Source organism: Palaemon carinicauda, chromosome 28, assembly GCF_036898095.1.
Source record: "Palaemon carinicauda isolate YSFRI2023 chromosome 28, ASM3689809v2, whole genome shotgun sequence".
In the NCBI taxonomy this organism is placed as follows: domain Eukaryota; kingdom Metazoa; phylum Arthropoda; class Malacostraca; order Decapoda; family Palaemonidae; genus Palaemon; species Palaemon carinicauda.
The window spans coordinates 28860299-28886992 of NC_090752.1; the positions used below are offsets into that span (position 1 = coordinate 28860299).

At 39.9% G+C, this 26694-nt stretch overlaps 1 protein-coding gene across 1 annotated transcript in view; it reads right to left on the bottom strand.

The window, feature by feature from the left end:
- Positions 1–26694, bottom strand: part of PolrMT (mitochondrial RNA polymerase) — a 229510-nt gene that overhangs the window by 26988 nt on the left and 175828 nt on the right. The window contains 4 exon segments of the mRNA XM_068351814.1: positions 5933–6072; positions 9703–9889; positions 19914–20072; positions 20262–20435. Of these exon segments, the coding sequence (XP_068207915.1) occupies positions 5933–6072; positions 9703–9889; positions 19914–20072; positions 20262–20435 (660 nt within the window).

Genomic DNA, 26694 nt, shown 5'->3' on the forward strand with positions numbered 1-26694 from the left:
ATGCGTGACGGAGCCGGACGCAATATCATGGAACTGCTGCACAGTCTGTGAACTGTCAACAACCATGGGTGCGCGAGGAAGCACAGCGTCAACCCGAAACTGTCTAGACCGTCTGGGTTGTGCAGTCAACACCCTACCGGGTTGCTGAGGTTGACGCACTGCGTCACAACAAGTCACCTCTGCTGGTTGTTGAACGTCCTGAACGTCAACAACCACCTCCGAGCGTCGCTTAACGTCAACGTGCGGCTGGCAACCCACACGGGGTCGCATCGGTGGAGGAACCACCTCAACTGGCAGACGCGAGTAGGTTACCTCAGCGTCAACAGGGCGCACAACCGACCGGTTGGAAGGTTGTTGGCCAGAAGGTTCTTCTCCGTATTTAAGTCCTCTATCAAGGACGCAAGCTTGGACTGCATGTCTTGCAGCAAAGCCCATTTGGGGTCTACGGGAGCAGGTGTGGCAACAGACGGGGTTAGCGACTGAGGCGGAACCGTTTACCATCCCTCTGAGAAGTTGACCTGTAAACAACTTGGAGCGTCTCCTGGCTAGGCGCCAGGGAGAGTCTACCAGAATTGAGAAGTCTATCTAGGCAGAGGCGTGAACTCCCAAGCCGAGAACTTCTCTCGTGTCATATCAGACTCTCGCTCTATAAACCAGTTTAAAAGAAGGGAAAGCAAAGGCTGTAGCCCCCAAACTCCTCCTGGTGAAAAACCAGTCGCCTAGCCAACGTAACGCTCTCTAGGAGAGCGAGAGAGCACTAGCTTAAAAACAACGGCTTCGAAGTAGCTAGGCCTAGTGTAAGCTCTGACGTTTAGGCGAACGAGGAGCAGCAGTTACAAGATCCGGACGAAGATCCTTAAAAAAATCATCATGATTTAATTAAAGTCCATAGGAGGCTAAGCAGCTTAAGGCTCCTCTCCATCTGACAGAGTCCTCAAGGGAATATCAGTAGGAGGGAGAACAGCAACTTCCTCATCTACAGGAACCTTGTCCGATAAAAGCTGAGTCTCTCACTGGTGCATTAGTAGCGGACCAGAACGCAACGTCATGTAACTGCTTGACAGTCTGTGAACTGTCAACCACTGAACTGTCAACCACAACAGGTGCGTGAGGACGTACAGCGTCCACTCGAGACTGCTTTGACTGCCTAGACTGAGCAGTCAAAACAACTCTAGAATGCGGAGGTTGACGCACAGCGTCAAAACAAGTCAACTCCGATTGTTAGTGAACGTCTAGAACGTCAACAGGAGCATCAGCCAGTGGCCTAACGTCCAAATGCGGCTGAAAAACCACACGAGACCGCATCGAGTGTGGTTCTAAACAACCTGACTGACGTGACTAAGCTACGCCAACGTCAACAGTAAGCACAAAGGAACGTTAGGTTGGCTGAAAGCCAGGATATCGATGAGATAAACTGCTAGACTCTACGGACTAATCGGCAGAATAGTCTTCCATAAGGGAGGCAAGCATATACTGCATGTTTGCCATACAACCCCTTAAGGATCAACGGAAATGGTTGTGGTAATAGACGAGGGTAACGTCTGTGACCGCAACACTTTGCCTACAAAAAAAGACTTTCGGAGTCTGTGTTACGCTTTTGTTAGGCGGCGAGCAGTTATCCGATGACTGCATAGGGTCAGAGCTGTCCTAATGGCTGTAACCAGGACGCTGGACCTGTCCTGAAAGGACTGACTTTCGCTTAAGGGCTTCGAAACCTTGTGACAGGTTTCTTATGCGAAAAGCCTACGGATGGCGAGGAGAAACAACGTCTCTCTCGTCTTATGGTAGGGGAGATCTTGGTAAGAAACACCCGATACCATAGAGGGAAAACGTCTGTTCGTTGGTCAAGGCCTCTCGAACCCATAAGTCGTTTGACATTACTTCTCCCCTGGGCTTGGGAGCTTGCAAGAGGTCCCGGACTAGGTGAACGACAGGCACGAACAGACGAACCCTCGGACGCAACACTGTAACACTTTGCGCCTCGGACGCAACACTGTAACACTTTGCGCATATCACTTTATCACTTCGATTTTCTATTTTGCACTTATTTCTACCTGAAACACGCAATTCTACCCTTCATTAAAAGGTAGTAATTGCGAAATTAGTCGTATAATGCAAGCTCATAATACCAGCAAAAAACAGAAAACATATTTTAAGATAAAAAGAAAAAACAGTGGCTGGGAAAGAGACTAAACACTAGTTCATATAACTACGTTTTCAATCTCTCACCGCACATAGCCTGGGGACGAGAATAAAAACCTAAAAACGTTTTATCCTTCCTCCCCGTACAGAGACTAGGGACGAGAGTAACACGAGAACAACGTTACCCGCTTGAACGGAACGTTTTCTCTCCTCTCTCTCCCTCCGTCTCTATCTCTCTCTCTCTTGATTTCGCACCTAAGAGAAGAGCCCAATTATATATCGTCAAAAAAAAACATGTTATTTGACTAAAGGAAAAAACTGAAAGGTTTTTCAAATAAAAAGTTCCTTTAAATTAGAATTTAAAACATTTAAGCTAAGAAAGAATGAACAAAACGTCAGAATCGATTTACTCTTACTGCAAAGTGAAACCGTGATACACTCTCTCTCTATTGTAACGATAGAGCGCATGTTGAACGTCCTGAACGTCAACAACTGCGTAGCATAAAAAACTAAACGTTAGTTCATCTTTGAAAACAGTACGAAGACTATCAAAGAAATTCTTTCATAAAATATTACATTTAAAAAGTTTTAAATCCTTTAAAAGCTAAAGACGATATAAAGGGCTCAATGTTGATTAACTTCGGTTTCCAAGTTAGGACCGCCTACTCTCAGGAAAGGTCTATATAAACAAAGCATTAAAATTTATTTTATATGTTTATAAAAAATGGAAAGTTAATCGAAGAGGCCTAATAAAGGCGGAGAGATATATACTATAGAGGAAAATCTATAACGTGATAAGATAATTACTAAAAGCCTAAACACACTTCCGTCTAAGGGAAGGGTCGGCCACTTAAAAGTGAAAGAAAGTCCATACTCTCTTTGTCACCATAATTAAATCTATCCAAAACGAGTTCAAGTTTTGAGATGAAGATAAAACACCTGCATAGCGAAAGCTCAAAACTAGAATAGTGTACTTCACCAAATAGTTGTGAAAACAAATCCAGTTAGCAACAGCGAATTAGTAGGTCTTGCCGGTAGCCCGACAGAGAGAAAATTGAGTTCTTTGTTTACATTGAGTACTGAGTACCTGCACGACAGATGGCGCTGTTGAAGTACACCCCCTACCTGCATAGCGATCGCTGGCGGATTTTTAACGTAGAGTTTTCTGTCGAGCAACAGAGTTGCAGCTTATATAATCACCGGCTAAGTTAAATGTTGAAAAAATAAATTTAGTTTTTTCTTTTTTTGGCCTATAAATTAACAAAGTAGATTACAGTATATCCTCAAGTAAAACTTGCGATCTCGTATATTGTGCGAGCAGCAAATTTTTATCAATGAAAAATGATCTTACTGTATTAGGTATCACATGTATCATACAAATTAATTTATTGAGATGAAGTCATTATTAACTAATCTCTTTTTCTCCACCTCTTTATCCCAACTTGTAGTTCAATAAATTAGAAAACAAAAGAATGCTAAACATTTTACTTACATTTCAACTTTTGTACAATATTAAATAACTACCGTAGTTTTTACAAATAATACCAAGAAAAATATGATTGATATATTATTATACCTTTTTCCCTTTATGAAAGGTAAACCAAATTGCACAAAAACTACCTTATAGAATTAGAAAAGAAAGTTAATAATTTCTTAGGCTTTGGAAGCTTTTTAAGTATTTAGGAACTAAGATATCCAATACAGGGTCTTTAGAATTAGAGTAGTGAAAGATCGAGGAAAAAAAAAAAAATTAGACCGTGGCTAGGTTAAGTAAAATTTGGAAATTAAATCGCCTGAAATTACATATAAAAATCAGACTATATATCATTTTAGTGAGATCAGTGTTATTGTATGGACATGAGTATGACAATGAAACTATCTCCAACAGATTTAGTAGATTTGAGAACAAAGACCTCAGAAGGATGGCAGGACAGGATTAGAAATGAAACTACAAGAGAAATTACTCGAGTGCCATACGTGGATTAGACCATGATGAGTGGTAGATGGAGATTGTTTGGGCATGCTCTTCGCACTTCCCAAGAGAGATTACAGTAGTTCACAAAAATTTCAACTGGGCTCCACAAGGTACTAGAAGAGCTGGAAGACCCAGGCTTACATGATTGAGGATTATGAGCGTGAAGTAGATGATGAATGTAAAAGTATTGAATTAAAAGCAAGATACAGAAGACTGGTGAAATCTAACCGAGGCCCTTTGCATCAATAGGTGTAGATGATGATAAAGATGATAGTAAACAACGACCATTATAGGTGAAGGCTTAAGCCTATAAAATTATCATGCATTGGCAATAGATATGAAAAACCTCTAAACTTTAATATGCCATTAAAATTCACAGTAACTAAAATAAGAGAAAAAGTACTCCTGTAAAAAATTACATACTGTATCTGTACTTTTATATGGTAAAATAAAAATGATAGTTCATGTAATAATTATTGCTTTTAGCAAGAGAAAATAATCATCTGGTAGTTTTTTTTAATCAGCTGATTTGGATAGTGAAGATGGTAATCTTGATAATCTTACAAACGCAAACAACGGAAAAATTATATTCACTGCACTTTTATCTCATATTATGATATATGTATGTATGTATGATACTAATTGTGAATATTAGGATCATTATTATTGAATATAGTTAAGTGGGAGGAACGTAGAGAGTAGAGGTCCCCTTTTTTGTTTTTGTTTCATTTGTTGATGTCGGCTACCCCCAAAAATTGGGGGAAGTGCCTTGGTATATGTATGTATGTATAGTTAAGTGAAACATAGGCTGTGTTATTAAAATCCTGTTTTTTGTGCTTTAAATACAGCTGTACTTTTTGGCCACAGTAAATGGGCATACAGTTTGGTCAACAGCATAGCCTAGTTGAGCAGCATATATGATAATGAGTGTTCAATTTTTAATTCTTTTCATTTATATAAATGTAAGGTTGTGTCTACGGTAAATGTAAGTTTTAGGTTAAAAAGTGTTTTAAAAGTGTTTTACAGGTTTACATGAATGTTAGGAGGGTTTATAATAGCTTAAATTTATATATAAAAAAATACAAAAAATTTAAAATATATTGAAAAAAATATTCAGCAGATTTTTGTAACTACTTTTCAGTTTTTCAGGTACTGCAGGGGCTCCGGAATGGAACACCAGCTAGAGCTGAGTGACTACTGCAAATATGAAAATAAAATCCTAGTGGAGTCACTTTACCCAACCTTACATTGGTTTCTACAAATTAAAATAATGAGTAAGTACTGTACTTCACATGGAAGCTCATTAATGTAGGTATCTGATTTCTATAAAATGATCAGTATGTGTATGAGGAATATAAGTTATTTTATAACCTAAAAAATGAATAATTTCTGGTCTCTTGGGACTAATTAACAATGTAGTGTGGGGTATTACTGTATCGCAAATATATTTCTACTAAATCAAGCAAATTCTAATTATATAACAACCCAAACAAGGCACTACATGAGATCTTGAAATAACAGCAACTATTTTCATTATGGTAAATGAGCTATGAAAACGAAACATATCTTTATAAATAAATATAGAAACTGACACATTCTCATTGTAAGAACCTTTAAAATATCAATTTAAATTATTTGTTGGTGTACAAATATGACCCAAAAAGTACAAAAGCTTGTGTTTTTAATAATAAAGTGCTCTGGTTAAGGTTATTAATAACACCAATATCATACCATTATATAAAAATAAATGCTAGGAATCTTAATAATCCATAAAATTTCACAACAATAATAATATATATAGTTGTAATACTATACCTTAGAAACCATACGTGCAAGGTCAGTAAACCAGTCCTGAATTTCTTTGGCAGAAGTGAACATTTGCTCTAAGCTATTGAAGGTTTTTTTAACTAAATAGTATGATGCAGCCCAAGTCTTGGCTGGTGGAAAGTCCAAGTCTGTAATAAAAATAAAATTTGGGTAAATTACTAATATAGAAGAAAAAATATTCAAAACCACTTTCAATGACCTCGTATATCACTTCATAACAACAAATAACAGAGATAAACATTGAATCAGTACAGTAGAGCACTTCAAGTAAAGCAAATCTATTTCTGTACTTTCAAAGTTTAAATGAAAACCACATTTATTCTGTATTCATGTCCATATATTATTAATATAAAAAATGTATAAGTACACCAATAAATAATTAATAAATAAAATTATATTCTGTAATGCAGAGGAAATAAAATAACTCACCATACCATTCATTAGTGATTTCTTTAAACGGATAAAATATTAAATACAAACTAACATTAACTTCTTCCTTCCGCACATCCGTAAAATATAATTGATATAATACCATTTATTTCTTCAATTTCTTCCCATTTTACCAACCAGCAAGCTCAAGATCTTTTCAAGTTTTCAGTCGGTCACTTTAACTCTATCTTCAATATCGCCTTTCATAACTTCATGCCTTTCAGGGAAAAGGTGCCCATATGTCCTTTAATAAGAGTATGATTTTAGCAAGTTGGGAAACTCCTCTGTCAAAATTATAATGAGGTACAGGTAGAGTAGTTTCTGGCAGGTGGTGTGGTTAAGAAGCCTCCCAGCTACACAAGTAGCCACTTTGACCTTCACCTAGAGCTTATAGATGAGGCAGGAAGTAAAACTAAAGGACTTGTGTTATTATATTATTATTTCTGGGTCGACCTGTGACGCCCGGTGAAAAGAGTCCTTCTTTACACTTTTCTGATGTAAATACTTCCAAATATACCAGAGAAATTTAAAGTATGGAATGCAGAGGTTACTACCCTCGCGCGAACACCCAGTGGGCGTTGTGTATAAAGCAGGGGCGTGTGAAAACCACTATTCACAGGCTGTCTTCCATTTACTGTAGATCATTCTTTCATCAAAGGGAAGGGGCATAACAGAGGCCCTATCTACCCCACCTACGCCACTCCACCGATGCCCAATGCTATCGCCCTCTGTACTGCATCCTTCTGTTGGACTTCGTAAGCGCTGTTTTGTTTTTTGTGTGCCGATTGGTTTTTTAGCTATTTACATGTAATTTCATTATGACCGAGGCTCTTCTTACTCCTGCACCAATGTTAAGTACCATAGATTGTTTTGACAGGTTTGTTAGTACCGGGCTAGTGTTATATTTATTTATTTGACTGTTTTTTAGTGCGTACAGTTTTGGCCTTCCAGGATGATGGCGGCCATTGTCCTTGTACGGTTTGGTGTTTAACTTGTTTTGCCCGTTGGTACTCCTGTCATCTTAGGTTCATTATCCTTTTATTTTCAGGATTTATGCCATTTATTTATCATATTTTGAACAGTTTATATTTCCAGTCTTGGTACTTTTTAGCGCTTACGAGTCCATATTCTGGCGAACCAAGAATAGCGTTCGGGGCTATCATTAATTGCTAAGCTACAACCCTAGTTAGAAAAGCAGGATGCTATAAGCCTAGGGGGCGCAGCAGGGAAAATAGCCCAGTAAGGAAAGGAAATCAAGGAAAAATAAAATATTTTAAGAACAGTAACATTAAAATAAATATTTCCTATATAAACTATAAAAACTTTAACAAAACAAGAGGAAGAGAAATTAGATAGAATAGTGTGTTTGAGTGTACCCTCAAGCAAGAGAACTCTAACCCAAGACAGTGAAAGACCATGGTACAGAGGCTATGGCACTACCCAAGACTAGAGAACAATGGTTTGATTTTGGAGTGTCCTCCTAGAAGAGCTGCTTACCATAGCTAAAGAGTCTCTTCTACCCTTACCAAGAGGAAAGTAGCCAAAGAACAATTACATTGCAGTAGTTAACCCCTTGCGTGAAGAAGAATTGTTTGGTAATCTCAGTGTTGTCTAGTGTATGAGGACAGAGGAGAATCTGTAAAGAATAGGCCAGACTATTCGGTGTGTGTGTAGGCAAAGGGAAAGAACCGTAACCGAAGAGAAGGATCCACTGTAGTACTGTCTGGCCGGTCAAAGGACCCCATAACTCTCTAGCAGTAGTATCTAAATGGGCGGCTGGTGCCCTAGCCAACCTAATACCTACCTAGAGTAGTTAGTAAAAATACAAACCTTCATTCCTTAATAGGAGACTAATCCTTAGGTGTAAATAAGTCCCTATAACCAAACTGGCTCGCTAAAATCATGTATGTCTATGCACTCAAACCTTCTGGAAGCAGAGTGATGACTCCAATCTACCTTCTATGGCACAATCTTAAGGCTATAGGATTAGTACTGTCTTATGACAAGAGGTCATGGAAGGACTTGGGTCTGTAGCATACGGTAAGGCAATAGAGATAGTAAATTGATGGGTTTACATTACAATACATCCTTTCCCTCAATATAGGTACAGTAGTAGAAAATTAGGTTTGCACTACCATCTATCTTTTCCCTCATTAGAAGGATATGGTAATAAACATTCCTATTAGTTCCATGAACTTCCCCTGTTGTTCATACTGTCTTTCTTCTCCAAAAGTTCAGTTTATCAATGTTTACCTAAAGTTTCCCATTTCCTTTCTTAAAAAAAAAAAAAAGGGCTCCCAATGAAGTAATGAAACAATCTAGTGGTTAACGTTAAGTAGTATGCTAAGTGTGTCCCATTCTTTCAGGTTCTCAATCACAGTGGCTTTGTCAAGATATCCCCTTTCCAGATTGTGATAAATGTTTATTGCATTTTAAGTTAGCTCAACTGCACATTTGATTGGCATTTCATCACAGAAAGCACTTGGTTTTAAATAACCTTTGTGAGGCATAAGATATATCATGGTCCTACTCAGGAAAAGTTTCAAGTAAGTTATAGGAACTGGAGAGTATACACCGTGTAGCAGTAAAGCTTCTATGCTGTACACTGAAAAACTGATGTAGAGAGATTAGGGTATGTACAGGTCTACAATGACTCTGATTATATGAAATAATGGCTCAAATCTTATTAAGCATACAGTTAATACTCCTCATGTCATGACATCGAACAGGAAGTCAAGGCATTACAGGGGAGGGGCAGATGTGAGAGGGGGAGAGAGAAAAATTTTGATTTTCATTCAAAAGTCAAGAAGCCAGTGTCTTTGATGATTAAAGGATGATGAATACCAGGTAAGTATTGAAATAAAAAAATGCTAAAGTTTCATTATCAGATTGTTTAACCAGACAGCTCAGTTAAAATACTCTCGACTCTCACAGGTCTGGTAGTAGGAAAATGGGAAAAGTACAGTACTGTACTGTATCAATGAGATACATATTAAAGTAAAATTCTAGGCATTCTCCTAAATTTTCAAGAAATTGAGGAAATAAATATTCAAGTAGCAATTTAATCATTCACTCTTAACTTTTTCATGACAAAAAAAAAAAACATTTTCAGAGACAGGAAAGGATGGGAGAGATTGAAAATTATAATTTTGATTGATTAAAAAATGGGGCTCAGAAAGCATTACAGGTCATCACCACACTTCAAACATCTGAATTTGTAAGACAGGAGAACTACCTGTTGTATATAATAAACTACCACCTAGAAAAAATTTAATAAGCAATCAGTCCCCTTTATAATTTAGCCATGGAAAATAAAGCATGATACATACCTTTCAGTTGTCTCTCTATTTGGAGTCTCGCCCCAAATCTTGTAACACCATAAACGGTAGTCATCACCGTCTGTTTGATTACTTTTCGTTTTACATAGCCATCAAGCATCTGAGCTAATTCATTCCCTTCAGCAGCATCTTTAAGTCGCTCTTTTTCCACTAATTCCGCTACGGCTGAATAAACATCCTAAAAATCAACAACCAAATTGTTTAGTGATTACACCACTGATATGTAGAGATAATAAAAGATGATAAAACTTTGAAGTAAGTTGTATTTTTCCTAGCAATAAAAACTTGTCCTGGAACAGTAGTTAAATTCAATCACGAGGTAGTTAACTACATGTGGTGAGTGCGTTGGAAGCTCTTCACTCTTGACCTTCAACTAAGGACTGAAAAGAGTGGTTGAAGTGAGAAGTACAACGATAAGACTCAGATTTGTATAGCTAGGAAAAATATAAATCTATTCAAAAGTTTCTTATTTGATCCTAGTTGTATGAATACCTTTCATCCTTTAAAATAGGGAGATTTACTGATTGGTGGGTTAGGAGTCTCCCTCAAACTCAAACAGTTTGGTTCTTTTTCTTCTTTGTAAGTGACAACCTGCCTGGTCCTCATATGGGAGGCAAAGGAGAGATGACTTCAGCAACCTCTTATCTGTCTATCATATGGGTGAATAGCCTGCAAGGGCCTGACCTATCTAAGAAACTTAGTACATAGTCAAAGGAGGGATCCCCTACCCTGAAGGGGATAGCAGTTTGGAATAAAATACCTGGCCTATGATGATTAAGGGGTAGGTATATAATACAAGATTCTCCACCTCATCTAGGGAGTCTGAGTGAAAAGCTTCTCTACAATCTAAATAATGGGGCTTAGAAATGTAGCTTACCAGCATAAAGTCAGATCCAGTGAGTAATGCTTCGACCGCTTTGTCCCCAAGAGAGAGGGGGGTGGCAGAAAAATGAAGAACCAGTCAATCTACCTTTTATTCCAGACTTACATCTATTTGTAACCATAGCCAAGATAATTACTGTCCTGTGTGGGAGCTGGGTTGGCTACACAACTTCTTGAGCAGCCACCACAGGACCAAGCACAAAGGTGTCAAGGGACTTGAAAGTATACTCTTGTAGATAAAAGGCCATGATGGTGGTCTGGAATTTCCACACACCAGCCTTCAACACCTGGCTGATTGCAAGATTCCTCCTATAGGCTAGGGTGGAGTTCACACTCGACTACATGAGTTCTGGTCCTAGACGGTGCCTCGACCCTCTCATCGTAAAAGGCGTAGGCTTTCCATATTGTCTCACGAAGCGAGATGAGATCATGATCATTGACACCTCTTTCTTGGTCCTTACACTGCTACAGAAGAATTGCTGACACTCACGTCTGATGTATAGGGTCCTCTTCAGAGAGTATCACAGAGCCCTCGCAGGACAAAAAACCATCTCCCTTTAACATCATATGCTTCACAGAGGGGATGGAGGATTCGAACACATGGTCGTGCATAGAAAGGTTTGGAGTTATGGCCAAGAAACATGGCAGAGAACTAAACAAGCATTGGTGACAAAGTATGAGTGACCATGCAACTCACCTACTCTCTTCACTAATGATAAAAAGACAGTCTTGAGATTCCTATCCCTGTCTGGCAACAAACTCAAAGGCTAAAATGAGGAATGTGTAAGAGTGTGGAGAATGAAGGCCATGTCCCACTCCGGGGGCTTGAGGTCCCAAGATGGGCAAGACTGCTCGAAGGTCCTAGTAAGCATAGATAACTCCTTCAGGGAGGAGAGGTCTATACCCTTCAGTTGAAAGACCATGCTCAGAGGTAAGTGGTAGTTTTTGACAGCTGCGACAGAAAGGTGCTTCTCTTAGTGAAGGATCATGAGGAAAAAATATGTGCTGCAATATATAGGGGTTTGTGTCTAAGAAGACTTAAATGGTTTGAGTATGTGAAAAAAACATTTTTTATGTATATGGTATGCTATGAAACACACTATTGTATTTTATTGTATCTCTCAAGCCCTCCTTCCAAAAAAATTCTTAATCTGTTATTATTCCTTTCCAGGTATTGACAGCAGCCCCCTACACTCAGTAGGGAGTGTAAGGGAAGTTTATTCTTCAGAGTACTGTATGTACAGTATATAGAAAAGAGTGAGTACGTCCGTCCCTGGAATCCAATGTATTTCAAAACATGATTACCTCATTTTGATAGAAATAAATGATGCATTGCTCAAAATGGGTGAAACGGGAGAAAGTGAAGATATAAACTCAAGTTTCAAGGCTCAACTAGAAGATGATGTCAATAGAGAAGCTTTGACATCAGGCACGGATCTTCGTCAGTATGTCAGTTGAAAAAGAGCTTCGACAGTTAAAAACTTGAGTATCCAAGATTACATCAACAAGGCTCAAGATATTGCTACTCTACATCACCAGATCACAGAATGTGATTCCATACTGCAACTTAGTGATGGACAGTCTTTTTAAATGTTTGCCCCAAAACCAAGTGAACATAAAGTGGCATAGAACAGTTTTTTGCAGAGATAGCCAAACCTTTAAGTGTGTTCAATTCTTAAACCCAGTGGATTGTTCATGCAGATTATGAACCACAGTGTTGCGGGGTTCTCTGTTAAGCTTGAAGTTTGTTTCTGTCATAGTCAGGAATAAATCTGCATGATCCACTTGAGTATATTGCTAGTCTGCCTGGGGAAAGACAGTTATAAGCAAGATTGCTGGGATCTTCTAGTTTTGCCACATGAATTGAAATCCTTGTTCTATGAACTCTTTGATCGTGAGGCAAGCTACTGGTATTTGCCCAAATAGATACACGGTTAGGTGTGCCTTTGTTTATACTTGTACTGTATTGGAACACTTATGAGTGTCCCACTTGTGAATAGTTTTTGTTTTTTGTTATTTGTGGAGCTGAAGTGTAAAGGGATGCTAATTTTTCCTTTAATTGATTATTTTAATTGACAAAACAATGCTAATGTATTCCTAACAGTTTTTTTTTTGTTTCATTTACAAATAAATACTTTTTTGTTTTTATGAAGATAAATTTATTCCAGTTCCTTACATCTCTGTGTCCCCTTTACAGCCACTGTTTTTTTACAATTGTTTTTCCATTGTTTAGTTTTTTCCTTTCACCTAATGTTCTGACCCTTACTTGAACTTGAAGCTATCTAACCTTAAATTAAAGCTATTCACATATGCTGCTCATTTTTTCCCAGAAATGAATCAACGTTCATCTTACATGTTAATCCAGCTAGCCCAAGGAAAGGGAATTTAAGAAGAAAGCAAGATTCTAGCTGGGTCCCCAGAGCTCCGGTCTCTTGACCTGCTACTTAGGTTTTTGGGTATTCCACCATTGTATATTTGTTGTGTAGTGAACGTCGGGTTGTGGTCGGCATTCGGACACTAGGCAGTTTGGGTGCTACCTCTGGCCACAGTCCGCAAACCACTACAGTGCTATACATGCTCAGACCAGAAAAGCATCCCTTTTACAACACCAATTGCAGAAAATGGCCCACTTTCCATGGTATGGAGCTGCAAAGGCCCATCACAGCTTCCTAAACATTTCCAGTGCAATGCAAAGCTTCTCTCAGAGGAGATACTTCAGTCTCCAATTGTTAAGTTCCAGCAACTTCACAGATGTAGCTTACCAGCATAGTCAGATCCAATGAGTAACACTTCGAGTTCCAAAGAGAGGGGGGCAGAAAAATTAAGAACCTGTCAATCTACTTTTTATACCATACTTGCATCTACTCGCAACCACAGACAATACGTTTACTGTCTAATGTGGGATCTGAGTTGGTAACCCAACTACTGAACTTGGACTAACAAAGAAGCATGGACCATTAGATCTCTTGGGACCTTGACTAGTAGTCCTAACAGCAGATTGGGATACCACTCAGCATGTGGCCATCAGGGAGTCCATGGGGGCATCCCAAGTCCTGGCATAATCAACACTTGGTTGACGAGGCTGAACGGAGAAAAGGCATACTCGTCTAGAGGAGCAAATGGGTTTTGAAGGGAGTCTTTGAACATGGCCAATGAGCTTGAAATGGGAGGAAGCAAAGCAGAGGGAGCTTCCTGTTTAGCCACATGTTGAACAGCTTGATCGCCAAAGAACCCCAGTGAGACAAGCCTCTCCACTATGCAGGTATGTAGAGATCACTACGATCCTACAACCTACCACTAACAATTGTGTGTATTGTACCTGGCGACAACTTTATAGCTTGGAATAACGCCCAGATGAGCATTCCCTTCATTAGTTCACACAAAGGTCAAGAGACTGTGCCTCTTGCTAATTGACGTAAGTCACTATGGTGTTGTCGCTCATCAACACTACAGTGTCTCCTCAAGAGTTCTTGGATTCTTGCAATTCTAGAGAGGATGCATATATTTCATGGATGTTGGTATGCACATGCTTCTATTATTCTGATCGCACATCTGAGAAGAGTTACAAGTCTGGGGGTCAAGAGTCAAGTGGGACTCCCAAAGTGAGGTTTTCTCACTCCATCACCGAGTAATATCCTGCTGAACCTCCTGTTTCTATGGAATAACGGTTTCCATTCCCCCCTTGAAGAATTTTCCACCTGAAATAGTCTACCTACAAAGCCCGGAGACTCATCTCAAACGACTTCGAGCACATTCTTCTGCAACATCCCTTCTACTTTTGTTTGGAATACTAGGGCTTTTGGCGATGTTGGCAGATCAAATGAACATTCTATAAGTAGCGAGATGGGGAGACTGATGGTTCTCCAAGGGTACTAACCATTCTGAGGGACACTCACTACCCAAGGTTTGGACCAGTGTCTCTACCAGCTTGCCCAATGGCCCGGCAAGCTTCCCCCTAACCAGGAGGGGAGAAACACTGCCATTAGCATTTCCTTCTCCCTACCTCCTTCCTCCTGGAAGAACCTGGTAGTGTGTTAAAAAGGGCTATGCATATACAGGTTCCTTTCGCAAAATTGGGGGCAGTCCTGATAGGGGTCTAAGAAAGGGTTCAGAGGCCTTCCATGCACCCGATCCTGCAGGCATGATGGAACTAGGTTTGGCTGCATCTCCTTTCAAAATGCCAGGGACCTTGAAGGATACCACACACTCAATCAGAAAGTCCTTTTAAGCTGTTCTCCACTTATCCCCAACTGCCTGCACAAGACTACTTAGGAGGGGAGAAGTGGCCGCCAGTACTGATGAGTTCCTTTGAGTCAACTTCTTTTGAGAATTGGGAGACAAAAGCATCCCTCCTCTTCAAAAACCCAGTTGGCCCACTGGTTTGCTGATTAGTGTGCAAGGAAGATCACTGCCTTCCCACAACATAGCACAAGACTTTTACTACTCCATAGACTCTGGGATTGATAACCCCATAGATTTGGTGAAGTACTGTATGTTACTACAGCTGACATTTGTTAAGGCAAGAGACAGCTTGAAGGGAGGCCATGAAGGCAATTCCATGACTGCCAACTAAAATGCCAAAAACGGTGTGCTCTCTGCCTCAAATCTGTCCAAGGAAAGTAACTCACATACACTACAGGATTAACCTACAGAGGTGATGACTTAGCAAGTTCTGGTGTATAAAACCTTCTCTACTTTGAGAGAGAGGAGTGAGTCCAAGAAATGACCAAGAGCCCACACAAAGGCAAACCAATGTCACCCCTCAAACCGTTGCACTTATTAATGAATGCAAGGACATTTAAAGAGGAACACTCCAACTCAGGATTGTCTTTTTCTGTCAGTGGAGGTCTAAGGTCCGGTGTACTAGGGACACACGAAACACAAGTACCCTCACAGAGGGCAGGGGGGATTCCTCTGGAGATTCATTTCTTCCATGAATATAGTCCCTCTGTCCCAAGAACATAACAAGCTATGTAGCCGGGGGCTGAAGAAGGCACTGGAACTGATCATGGCAGAGGCAGAAGCAGTAGTTCACAGTCATCTCTCTGCTGATTGGGGCAGGGGGGCAGCTAAGGCCTCGTGGTTTTAAGAAGGTCCTTCCACCCCAACTCCTGGTTCTCCAGTGCTTGCAAGTACGTATTAACAGCTTTAAATGGTGCCATCCTTTTAATTTGCCATACTGAAGCATATAGACTTGAGGAAGGAACAAAAGTCCACTGTCCAGGTAGGAAGGATGATAGAAGGTGCCAAAGCTTCTCCATCAAGTGGGAAACAAAGTGTACAGGGCCGTACACTCCTGTCCCGTCTGGCTACCAACCAGAGGTTCCCCCAGGGCAGGGAACTACTTGAGTGTTGTCCACCAGCCCTGAGATAAAGGTGATATTGAAAGGAGCCCTTTCCTTATGACTACAACTGACCTTTCTGGACTTCTTTGACCTCTTCTTCTCCTTCTCCTTAGAAAAAGAATCCAAGGCAAAATTTGAAGAGTGGGGAGAGGAGTTGGAAGAAGTAGCAGCAGCTTATTTTTTCCTCTTTACAACCCTCACCTCACTTGAATTTAAATTTGAATTACAGTGCCTCTCCTAGAACTAATTAATGGTGTATGGCACGGTATTACTATGCATTAAAGGGGTTTGTTTCATTTCATTTTATCAGTTACAATTACTTTTGATGTACCGACATTTTTATTTTGCTGTTCTTTTAAAGACCAGCATACTGTAACCATTGGTTTTGTTCAGTGGTGATTTACTGTACATATTGACTTTAACGGTAATAAAGTATGTACCTTTGAAATAAGTAGTGATAATGAATAGGTTTTGTACAGTAAAACCCCTCTTTACATTGTTTTTTTCAACCTAACGTTGTTTTCTATGTCTTACAACAATGATAAAGTACTGTAATGTACAGTACTGTACTGTACTTTACATGGAAGCTTATTTATGTAGGTATCTGGTTTTTATAAAATGATAGCAGGTTATAAGTACCTTTTAGTGTCTGGTACATGAAAAGTCAGCCATCCGTCATCGCAACTTTCGACATCGAGGTTCCAATACTCCATGGTACTCAGATCCAAATACTGTGAAAAGAGTTGTTTATGCAGGACAAATTTTTGCGCATTTTGCGAAGATAGTTTGCGGTGAGTCGTGTTTTCGCTTTCTGTTTCTCGCTTAGAATATCATTGAAAAGATATTAGTTAATCTTATGGAGAAACCTAAGTGATAAGAAACAGTACACTATGTCTGTTCCTAACTATTTTGTCTCATATGTAAAACCACGGAGGGAGAATGGAAAAAATGGATAGTGTGTGACTGTAATAGACTCTACCTTAAGAAATGTCTGCATATAGTGATAGGCTTCACTGATGATGAACGGAATAACCTAGATTGGTTATGCCCACACTGCGTAAGTGAAGCCAGACAAGCCAATTTAGTAATATCAAAATTAAAGAAAGATGTGAACATCAGAGCTTTGGCCCTGAACGAACCAGACGCGAAAATAGATGATTTGGAAAACAAACTTGCGGACCTTAGCACACATGCAGTAAATTTCACCCAGACTACCGACCTCACTGAGAAAGTTGACATTCTTGCCATCAAAAATCAATTAAAGCAACACTTCAAACATTGATAGACACAAAACCGGAGAAACCAACATATGCTGACAAAGTTAAGGGGAAAACAAATCTGTTGATAACTAAATCAATTAATACAACAACAAAAATTACTGAAACAAAACATGAGGTTGAACAAGCACTTAAAGACATTCCTATACTTAACACGAGGTCAACTACAAATGGAAATGTTGTTGTAAACTTTGCAAACAAAATGATCAGAGAAGAGGCAGCAAACAAAATTTAAACATTGGTGGCTGACACTAAAATGAGAAAAATCAGAAAACTAAAACCAAAAATAATGATATGCAATGTGTACAATGAGGAAGATGATGTAATAAATGCTTTGATTCAAAGAAATTGCTGCCTGGACCAAATCCAAAATAGAGAAGAGAAGATAAGTGTAGTCGTGAAGAAAAATGCCTTGGGGGGGACTACCCACTATGTGCTGAAATGTGATCCTGAAGTTCGGAGGGCTATTCATGATAATGGGGACAAAGTTTCATTACGATAGGGTACTTATAACATACGTGATAGGTACCACGTGATCACCTGCTACCACTGCCAGAGGTATAGATATCTTGAAAAAGATTGCAAGTCTAAGAATGATGATAAAGTCTGCGGGAAATGTTCAGAAAAACATTCCACCAAGGAGTGTAATTCGCAAGTGTCAAAGTGTATAAACAGCACAAAGCTAAACGAACCAAGTGACCACATAGTAAATTCTAGAGACTGCAAAGCTACACATACTGTGGACATAGTTGTACAAATACATGAATACCATGTTCAATACTGAATGATACTATTGCACCTGAAAGATTGCATCATGCATTGTGAAATTTTGCTGCATAGAAGTTGGTATACGGTAAGTGGTGTTGTACGTGAATTGTACTGTAGTCTTATATTTGCATTAATTTTACTATTACAACTGTTTAGGATGAATATTTTCACGTTCATTGAAAAATAAATACTGTACCAACAATGTAATTACAGTACAGTACTGTACAGTATATGAAACATCGTACCGTACATAGACACAGGCTAAGTATTATAATGAGCTGGTAGGGTTGAGAGGTGACCTTGCAAAGACTGCGATCACTTATGAGTGATGTGTTGCCTCACCTTGTTAATTAAGCTCTACTATTGTAGTGATAATAATGTTCTGTATGTTTATTATAGTAATAAACACTACAATAAAAGTGAGTGTTGCTAGATAGGAACAAGCATTTTGTTGTTATGTTTTTACTACATAGATAGGGTGGTGTAGCGATGAATTACACGTTATAAATTGTCTTACCTTGTACTGAACCTGTGTTAGTAATGTACTCAACTTGTAAAGTGATATTAACTATACCATGATAAAAACCACATGAAAGCAGCATAGTACAGCTAGTTATCTAGGGCGACAGTCAACTGCATGTGGGCACTTTTCATCCGTTTTGGGAGGTTATCTGATGACTCACTTTAGGACACCAATATTATGCCTTTGTAAGGTAATATACAATACTGTGATAGAAACTATGTGAAAACAACATAGTACAGTACAGTGAGATATCTTGCATGACAGTCGACTTCAAGTAGGCAGTGGTCATCTGCTTCAGGAGATTATTAGTTGACTCACTCTAGGTCACCAATATTATGCTGTTTTAGCTCTCTGAGGGTGTCTGTTACCTAAATCCCGCGATGACGGAGGGCTGACTGTATAGGGAATGTACAGGTCATTTCATAAGGCAAAAAGTGATTTTCATCATCAGGTCTCTTGGAATCAATTAACGATGTAGGGCAGGGTATTGCTGTACTACAAAAGAACAATAATTCTGAAAAGAATATCCTGGGCCGGCTTCACTAAGTTTTATTTATCCAGCTATCAAGTTGGTACACTGTACCATATCAATTTTATGAACAATTTAACAAACACATTTAATATAAGTTAACCAACTGTACAGTGACAATAAATCAATAATGAAGAATATAAATTACAGAATAACAAAGCAAGATTCAGTGGTTTTACTTCCCCTAATCACTTGTGATGTAATGATGTATCTACAGTTTTATTGGTATCATTTTACAATACTGTTTGTACAATTATAGCAGAACATTCTACAATGATTTAAAATAGTAGTGTACTTACTGAGAGCTATTCTTTAATTTTCAAAGCAATTGATCTTGGGAAAAAAAACTGTATACCCATAAGTACAGAAGCTCAAACCTGAAAAGTTTGCAAGGTTGCAAAACCTCATTGGGTTCAAAGGCTTAAAGGCCACTCATGAATGGCAGAGGCAAGGGACAGTGACAATATCCTAGCTAGAAGCAACAATGCCCTAGTGACTGACCATGCATAGATATGATCAGCCCCCAAGCTAGGACCAGGCAGGCAGATAATGTCTACTGATGATTCAGCAGGTAAACCTATAGGCTCCCCCAAACCCACTTCCTTAGCTCACAAAGATGGTGAGGTCACTTACTCATATCTGCAAGGACCCCCTTGAAGCTATTAGATTAGAGACCCCCTCATTAGCCCCACAAGACTTCCAAAGCTATAATTTATGGCAAAGAATGATGGTACTGCCAATCTCCCCCAGTATAATACTGAAATATTCAAGACAAGCAAACATACTTTCAAGATGATATGTGAATACTGTACATATAACACTTGACCTTCCATTATTGAAAATTCAATAATGGTAACATTTAAACATGAATTACTCACCTGGGGAACAATACTTGGGGCTAGATTTACAGATACAGCACCTGCTACATCTCGGCCCAAGGCTGCATAATGCTGTAGTCCATTACATGAGCCATCTTGATGAATTGGCAGATGACACACATACTCTTCGGGATTGTCACTACGGAGGGCTGCTGTTAGCTATAATAACAATGGTTAATCTTGATAAGAATAATACTGCAATATTAATAATAATAATGACAACTTATATTAACTATTTCAAAAAAAACTACACATTGTATTTACCATATATGCATCAGGATGAATCCTCAGTGAATATTGAAAAAAGTATTAACACTCAACATTAATCTATTCGTTACAATATAGTACCTCTTTACATGCAGCTAAAGTTTGCCATGGTTCATCACTCTCTGTCCACCACTTCCTCCCTGTTAATGGGTTATCGGCAGAGTCCATAATATCATCTAGTACACTGTCACAATACTTTATGCGATCTTCCAAAGACTCCCTCTTCACAAAGCCAGTTAAATTGATGAGATGCATCTGAAAAAAAATTCTTATGATTAAATGTATAATTTCAATTGTTATCCAGTTTTAATTCTTACTCAATACTAATTTGGTATATGCTTTTCAAGCACAGCTTTGATAACAATAAATAAATATTAGGATTACAAGAGTAGATTTCAAAACTGGAAGAATAGACTGTATAAGTCTGGAGACTGGTCACCTACAACTTTCAGCCACACCAAAGTGCTTCTCCGGACCTGACAAATCCAGAAGAAGGGACTGTGGGTGCCTCTCTTAGGTCACTGTGCTGTTGAATCAGTTCAATAATCTTTAAAATATGTTCCACCTTGAAATTCTCTTACCTTTAAAGTTAAGGCACTACTTTGCTCCTCAGCTTTTCGAAACTCCAGAGACCATTCATCAACACAGGTAGAAATGAGACAGCAACCCAACAAGGAGATTGTTTTTCGTCATCTGGAATATGACCTGTCCAGTCAAAAAACAAAGCAAAGAATTTACTCCCAAGAACCAAACATTGGGACAGACCATGAGATAACGCAATCTCTGTCTGACAAACAGTGACATAAGTTGTACTCACCTCTATGAAGCGTGAGTTAAGCTAGCAACAGGGACCATTCACACACTGGAAGGACACACTCCCTTACACGCACAAACGTAGGGGAGGACCTATCAGACCATATCGCAATTCCCTTGGTTGATAATAACACCCATGAAATGGAGAAGAAACAGAAGTGGTTCGCCACTCTCAAAAAGTCTCAAAAAATGAATGGTGATGGCAGGTGCCCATGATTCATCTTAACCTAGCCTTTGGTATCTTGAGTTCAGACTCTGGAAGGAACAAGGGCAAACAATCAATGCATTAACTCTAGTGCACTGACTTCAAGGTACCCATCTCTGGGTGAGCAGCACCAATTACTACCTGGTTAAAATGCGGTCGCTAAAAAACCAACGGGACTTCTTTCAAGACACTTTCTTCTTAGACTTACCCTTCTACGTACTTCTTTTGCCTGGAAAAGGTGGCAAAATGAAGAGAAGGAGGAGTCAGATTTGGTAGAAGAAGAACAAAGTAAGATCACTTTTTCTTTCCCTTGGTAGGCAAACCCTTCTTCACAAACACCAGATATATTTAGAGCTGATGACAATAATATACCATTGAAATGGGAAACCACAAAGAAAATCCCACCTGGTATTTTTAAATAAGTGAATTTTCAAGCCCATATGTAATCCCAAAAGGGCTTTTTGTCTTTTTTATCAAGATCTGCTCTGTACTTGGTGTTATATAATTAATAATAAATACCCATAAATATTGCCTTCTATGCCCTTCCTGTGAATATCTAAATTCATAAATAATAAACCAGTGAAGGCCAGAGGAAGGTTAAGTATAACATTCTGTGAGGCGGATTTATAATTTTCTTAGAATGAATATATCAGATGCATGATTTGGTTGAAAAGGGCCTTCAATAAGAGTCAATGAAATAACACAGCGATTGATTCGTTAACTTAGTGGCCAGAGGAAATAAGGCAAAAAAACCTTGTATCAACACAAACACAGGAAGAGATAATAGTACTGCAAGGAGGTATAAAATCTCTCAATAGTGGGATCTGTAATTACAACCAGATGTAAGCCTTAGGTACACTACAAATTAAGGCCGGCACTGGGGAAATACATTGAAATATTTATTATTATTATTATTATTATTATTATTATTGAACAACAGCCCATAATGTTCATCTTCTGGGATTTGAAAAAGGCCTTCGACAAAGTACCTCGACCTGCCATGTGGGCTGTCCTCAAAAGATATGGCTGCCCACCCGATTTTGTCAAGCTGGTGCGTGCCCTCCATGACGGAATGGTTGGGAGAGTCTGCCACCAGAACTCTCTTTCAGACCCATTCCCCATCAACGGCGGCCTGAAGCAGGGCTGTGTTCTGGCCCCGACGTGTTTCTCGCTATACACCGCAGCAATGCTCAACGAGATTCCCCCAGACACACCCTCAGTCGAACTACGTTTCCGCATGGATGGAGGCGCTTTCAACCTCGCTAGACTCCGCGCCAGAACCAAGACCACCTTGTGTGCTGTGCGAGAACTGCAGTATGCTGACGACAATGCCACCCCAGGTCAGACGGCAGAGGACCTGCAGTCGTTAGCTGATGCATACAACTCTGCCTACGAATGTTTTGGGATGCAAGTCAACTCAGACAAAACCAAAACCCTCATCCAACATCCACCAGGACTGATGCTCCCCAACTTCAATACCACAGTGAATGACCAACCATTAGAACAGGTGGACCAGTTCTCCTACCTAGGGAGCATCCTAACATCAGCTCCCACAAGCAAAAAGGACGTGGAGAACAGGATCAGGGCAGCCCACTCCGCCTTTGGCCGACTCAACTGCCGCGTATTTAACAACCACGCACTGACAATGACCACCAAAATAATGGTGTTCAGGGCAGTAGTCCTCTCCACGCTCCTGTATGCATGTGAAACATGGACGCTATATAAAAACGATATTAAAATCCTAGAACGCTTCCAACAAATGAAACTGAGACAGATCTTGAAAATCCCCTGGGAGAGCCACACCACCAACATTGAAGTCTTAGAACGTGCCTCGCTGACCAGCGTGGAGGCCACCATCAACCACCACCGCCTCCGCTGGATAGGACACGTGCATAGGATGGATCCATCTAGGCTCCCAAAGAAAATATTCTACGGAGAACTGACCCAGGGCACCAGACCACGAGGAGCCCCGAAAATGCGCTATAAAGATCAACTAAAGCGCACCCTGGCTCTAACTGACATCGATCCTTCCTCAGGGGAAGAAACAGCCAGGGACAGGAAAACCTGGAGGAGTACAGTACACCATGGCACCGTGGACTTCGAGGAGAGGAGGAGACAAAATGAGGAGGCTAGGAGGAGAAGAAGGAGAGAGCGATTAGAACAGCCCCGCCCACCACCTACCCTCCCTTGTGAACACTGTCTGCGACTCTTCCACCACAGACTAGGACTTAACAGCCACATCAGGCATAAGCACCCACCCCACAGATAGGAGGCTGATGGCTAACGACAGAACCCAATACTCGGACACGAGTGGGCGCCGACGACGATTGTTATTATCATTACTGGCCAAGCTACAGCCCTAGTTGGAAAAGGGCTCCAACAGGGAAAAATAGCCCAGTGAGGAAAGGAAATAAGAAAATAAATAAATGATAAGAATAAATTAATAATACAGTAGGCCCCCGCCATACGACATTAATCCGTTCCGGAGTTGGTATCGTATGGTGAAAATGTCGTATGGCGGACAATAGAATACCTAATGCGTGCAAAACCCCAGATAAAAACATTGAAAATTAGTATGTAACAAAATACAGTAGTATAGTAAGCACTGTACTACAGTATACTTATATATAATATACATGTACTGTACAGTATATAATTAAAAACATTACAGGATAATTAAAAATTATATACTGTACAGTACTGTAAAGGAAAAATTAAATTTTATTTACCTTTGGAGTGACGTGACTTGACCTGGTAGTGAGTGGAGGCAGAGGGGGGAGGAGACGGTAGATATAAAAACGTATCAATGCTAATTATGTTATGTACACTTAATAAATTTATTCTTACTATTAAACACTCAAAATTAAAAATGCTTTTCTTTTATTATTTTTGTCTTTTGAAATTTTTTTTATGATTTTCTTTTTTAGAACTTAAAAAATTACTCTTTTAGCTTTTTTGATAGAATCACTATATCATCTTTGCTTTCTGACACTTCTCTTTTGGAGAAATATCTATCCAAAGAAGCCTGTTTCTGACGATTCCTCAACATATCTCTAAAATGACTCATACACTTGTCATTAACACTCTCCATAAGACGACTTGTGTGAAGTTTTTCTGGGTGTTTCTTTCCAATCAAACTCGTAAGGTTTTCATACCAACCGATAGCTTCCCTTATTTCTTCCGATGTCGTTTCTTCAGTCTCCTCCCCGTCCTCGCCACTACTAGAGCTGTGCTCTTCTTGAATGATGGTCAACTGCATTGCCTCCAACTCCTTCAAGTCTTCAGTTGTAAGCTCCTCCCTGTGCTCCTCGATAAGGTTATGGATGTCAGCCTCATCGACAACAAGCCCCATGGACCTCCCGATTGAAATTATTTCCTCAACATCATCCTCAGGAGCAGGATCATCAACGGCCTCGTCTTCGGTTGAGGGATCAAAACCTTCGAAATCTCGTTCTGCCACAACAGCTGACCACAGTTTCTTCCATGGGGAGTTCAAGGTGCGTCATGAAACCTCATCACGAGCTTTGTCGATCATCCTCAGGCATTGAACGATGTCAAAATGCCCCTTCCAAAATTCAAGGAGGGTGAGTTGAGTGCTTTCGGTCACTTTGAAGCATCTTTTGAACAGATGCTTCGTGTAAAGCTTCTTAAAGTTGGCAATCACTTGTTGGTCCATAAGCTGAAGGAGAGGTGTGGTGTTCGGTGGCAGATAGAGAACCTTGATGAAGGAGAAGTCAGGATGAATGATGTCCTCGAGGCCAGGAGGGTGAGCAGGGGCATTGTTCAGTACCAGGAGACATTTGAGAGGAAGATTGTTCTCTTCTAAAAAGTTCTTGACAGCAGGACCGAAGCAGACGTTTACCCACTCAATAAATATGGTCCTCGTGACCCAGGCCTCAGCATTAGACTTCCAAAATACCCAGAGCCTCTCCTTCATGATATTTTGTGCCTTGAAGGCACGAGGATTCTCTAGTAGGGGCTTAATTTTTAAGTCCCCACGGGCATTTGCACAAAATGCGAGGGCAAGTCTGTCCTTCATCGGTTTATGGCCCGGAAGTTTCCTTTCTTCAGCTGTGATATATGTAAGGCGGGGCATTTTCTTCCAGAAAAGGCCACTTTCATCACAGTTAAACACTTGCTGAGGAATGTAGCCATCTCTGGAAATTACTTTCTCAAACTTCTTGAGGAATTCTTCTGCTGCTTTCTTCTCAGAACTGGCCGCCTCTCCATGCCTGACGACTGAGTGAATACCAGTCCTCTTCCTAAAGCGATCAAACCACCCATGAAAAGACTTGAACTCTTGGGGGGCTTGCAGCGACGCTCCTTCATCTCCGCCGTCTCTCTGGGCTTCCACGAGATCAGCAAAGATGGCGCTCGCCTTTTGCGAAATTACCGATTGCGTGGGTGTATCACCAGCGATTTCCTTCTCTTTAATCCATAGAAGAAGGAGTCTCTCCATCTCGTCGTTGATTGAAGTCCTTCCACTAGCAAGGACAGTCATGCCTTTAGAAGACTTACTTGCTTTAATGGCTTCCTTATTCTTGATAATTGTACCAATCGTAGACTGGTTACGGCTATACATACTAGCGAGGGTAACGATGCGCATGTCTTCTTCATATTTCTTAATGATCTCCAGCTTCGTTTCCATAGTAATCATCTTCTTACTTCTCCCTTTAACATCACTAGCAATCTTGGGACACATGGCTAACGAATTAAAGTTATAATTAAGCACTAAAATGCACAAAAAATACGATATCGCAAGCACTCACACGAGAACAAGTCTTTACAAAACGCACACGAGATTCTGAACTAAACGCGCATACAACAAAGAGAGAGAGTGAGGCAACATCTCTCTCAGGCATTGTGGGAGGGATTTCGGCCAATAGCGTATCGGCATCTTAGTGACGCCGTGACGCCGACCAATAGCAGACCAGCTTCTTAGTGACGTATGCAGTGACGTATGAGTGTGGTGGTAAGCTAGTGACTCGCACAGTCGTACGCGTAAAAACCGCCAAGTTTGAGTTTTGGAATTCGATGCCGTAAGGTGGGGAAAAATGTCGTAACGAGGGGACGAAAAAACATTGTATTCCACACCGTAACGTGAATAAACGTAAGCTGGGGACGCCCTACCCCGGGGGTCTACTGTATATCATTCTAAAAACAGTAACAGCGTCAAAACAGATATGTCCTATATAAACTATTAACAACGTCAAAAACAGATATGTCATATATAAACAATAAAAAGACTCATGTCAGCCTGGTCAACATAAAAACATTTGCTCCAACTTTGAACTTTTGAAGTTCTATTGATTCAACTACCCGATTAGGAAGATCATTCCACAACTTGGTAACAGTTGAAATAAAACTTCTAGAATACTGTGTAGTATTGAGCCTCATGATGGAGAAGGCCTGGCTATTAGAATTAACTGCCTGCCTAGTATTACGAACAGGATAGCATTGTCCAGGGAGATCTGAATGTAAAGGATGGTCAGAGTT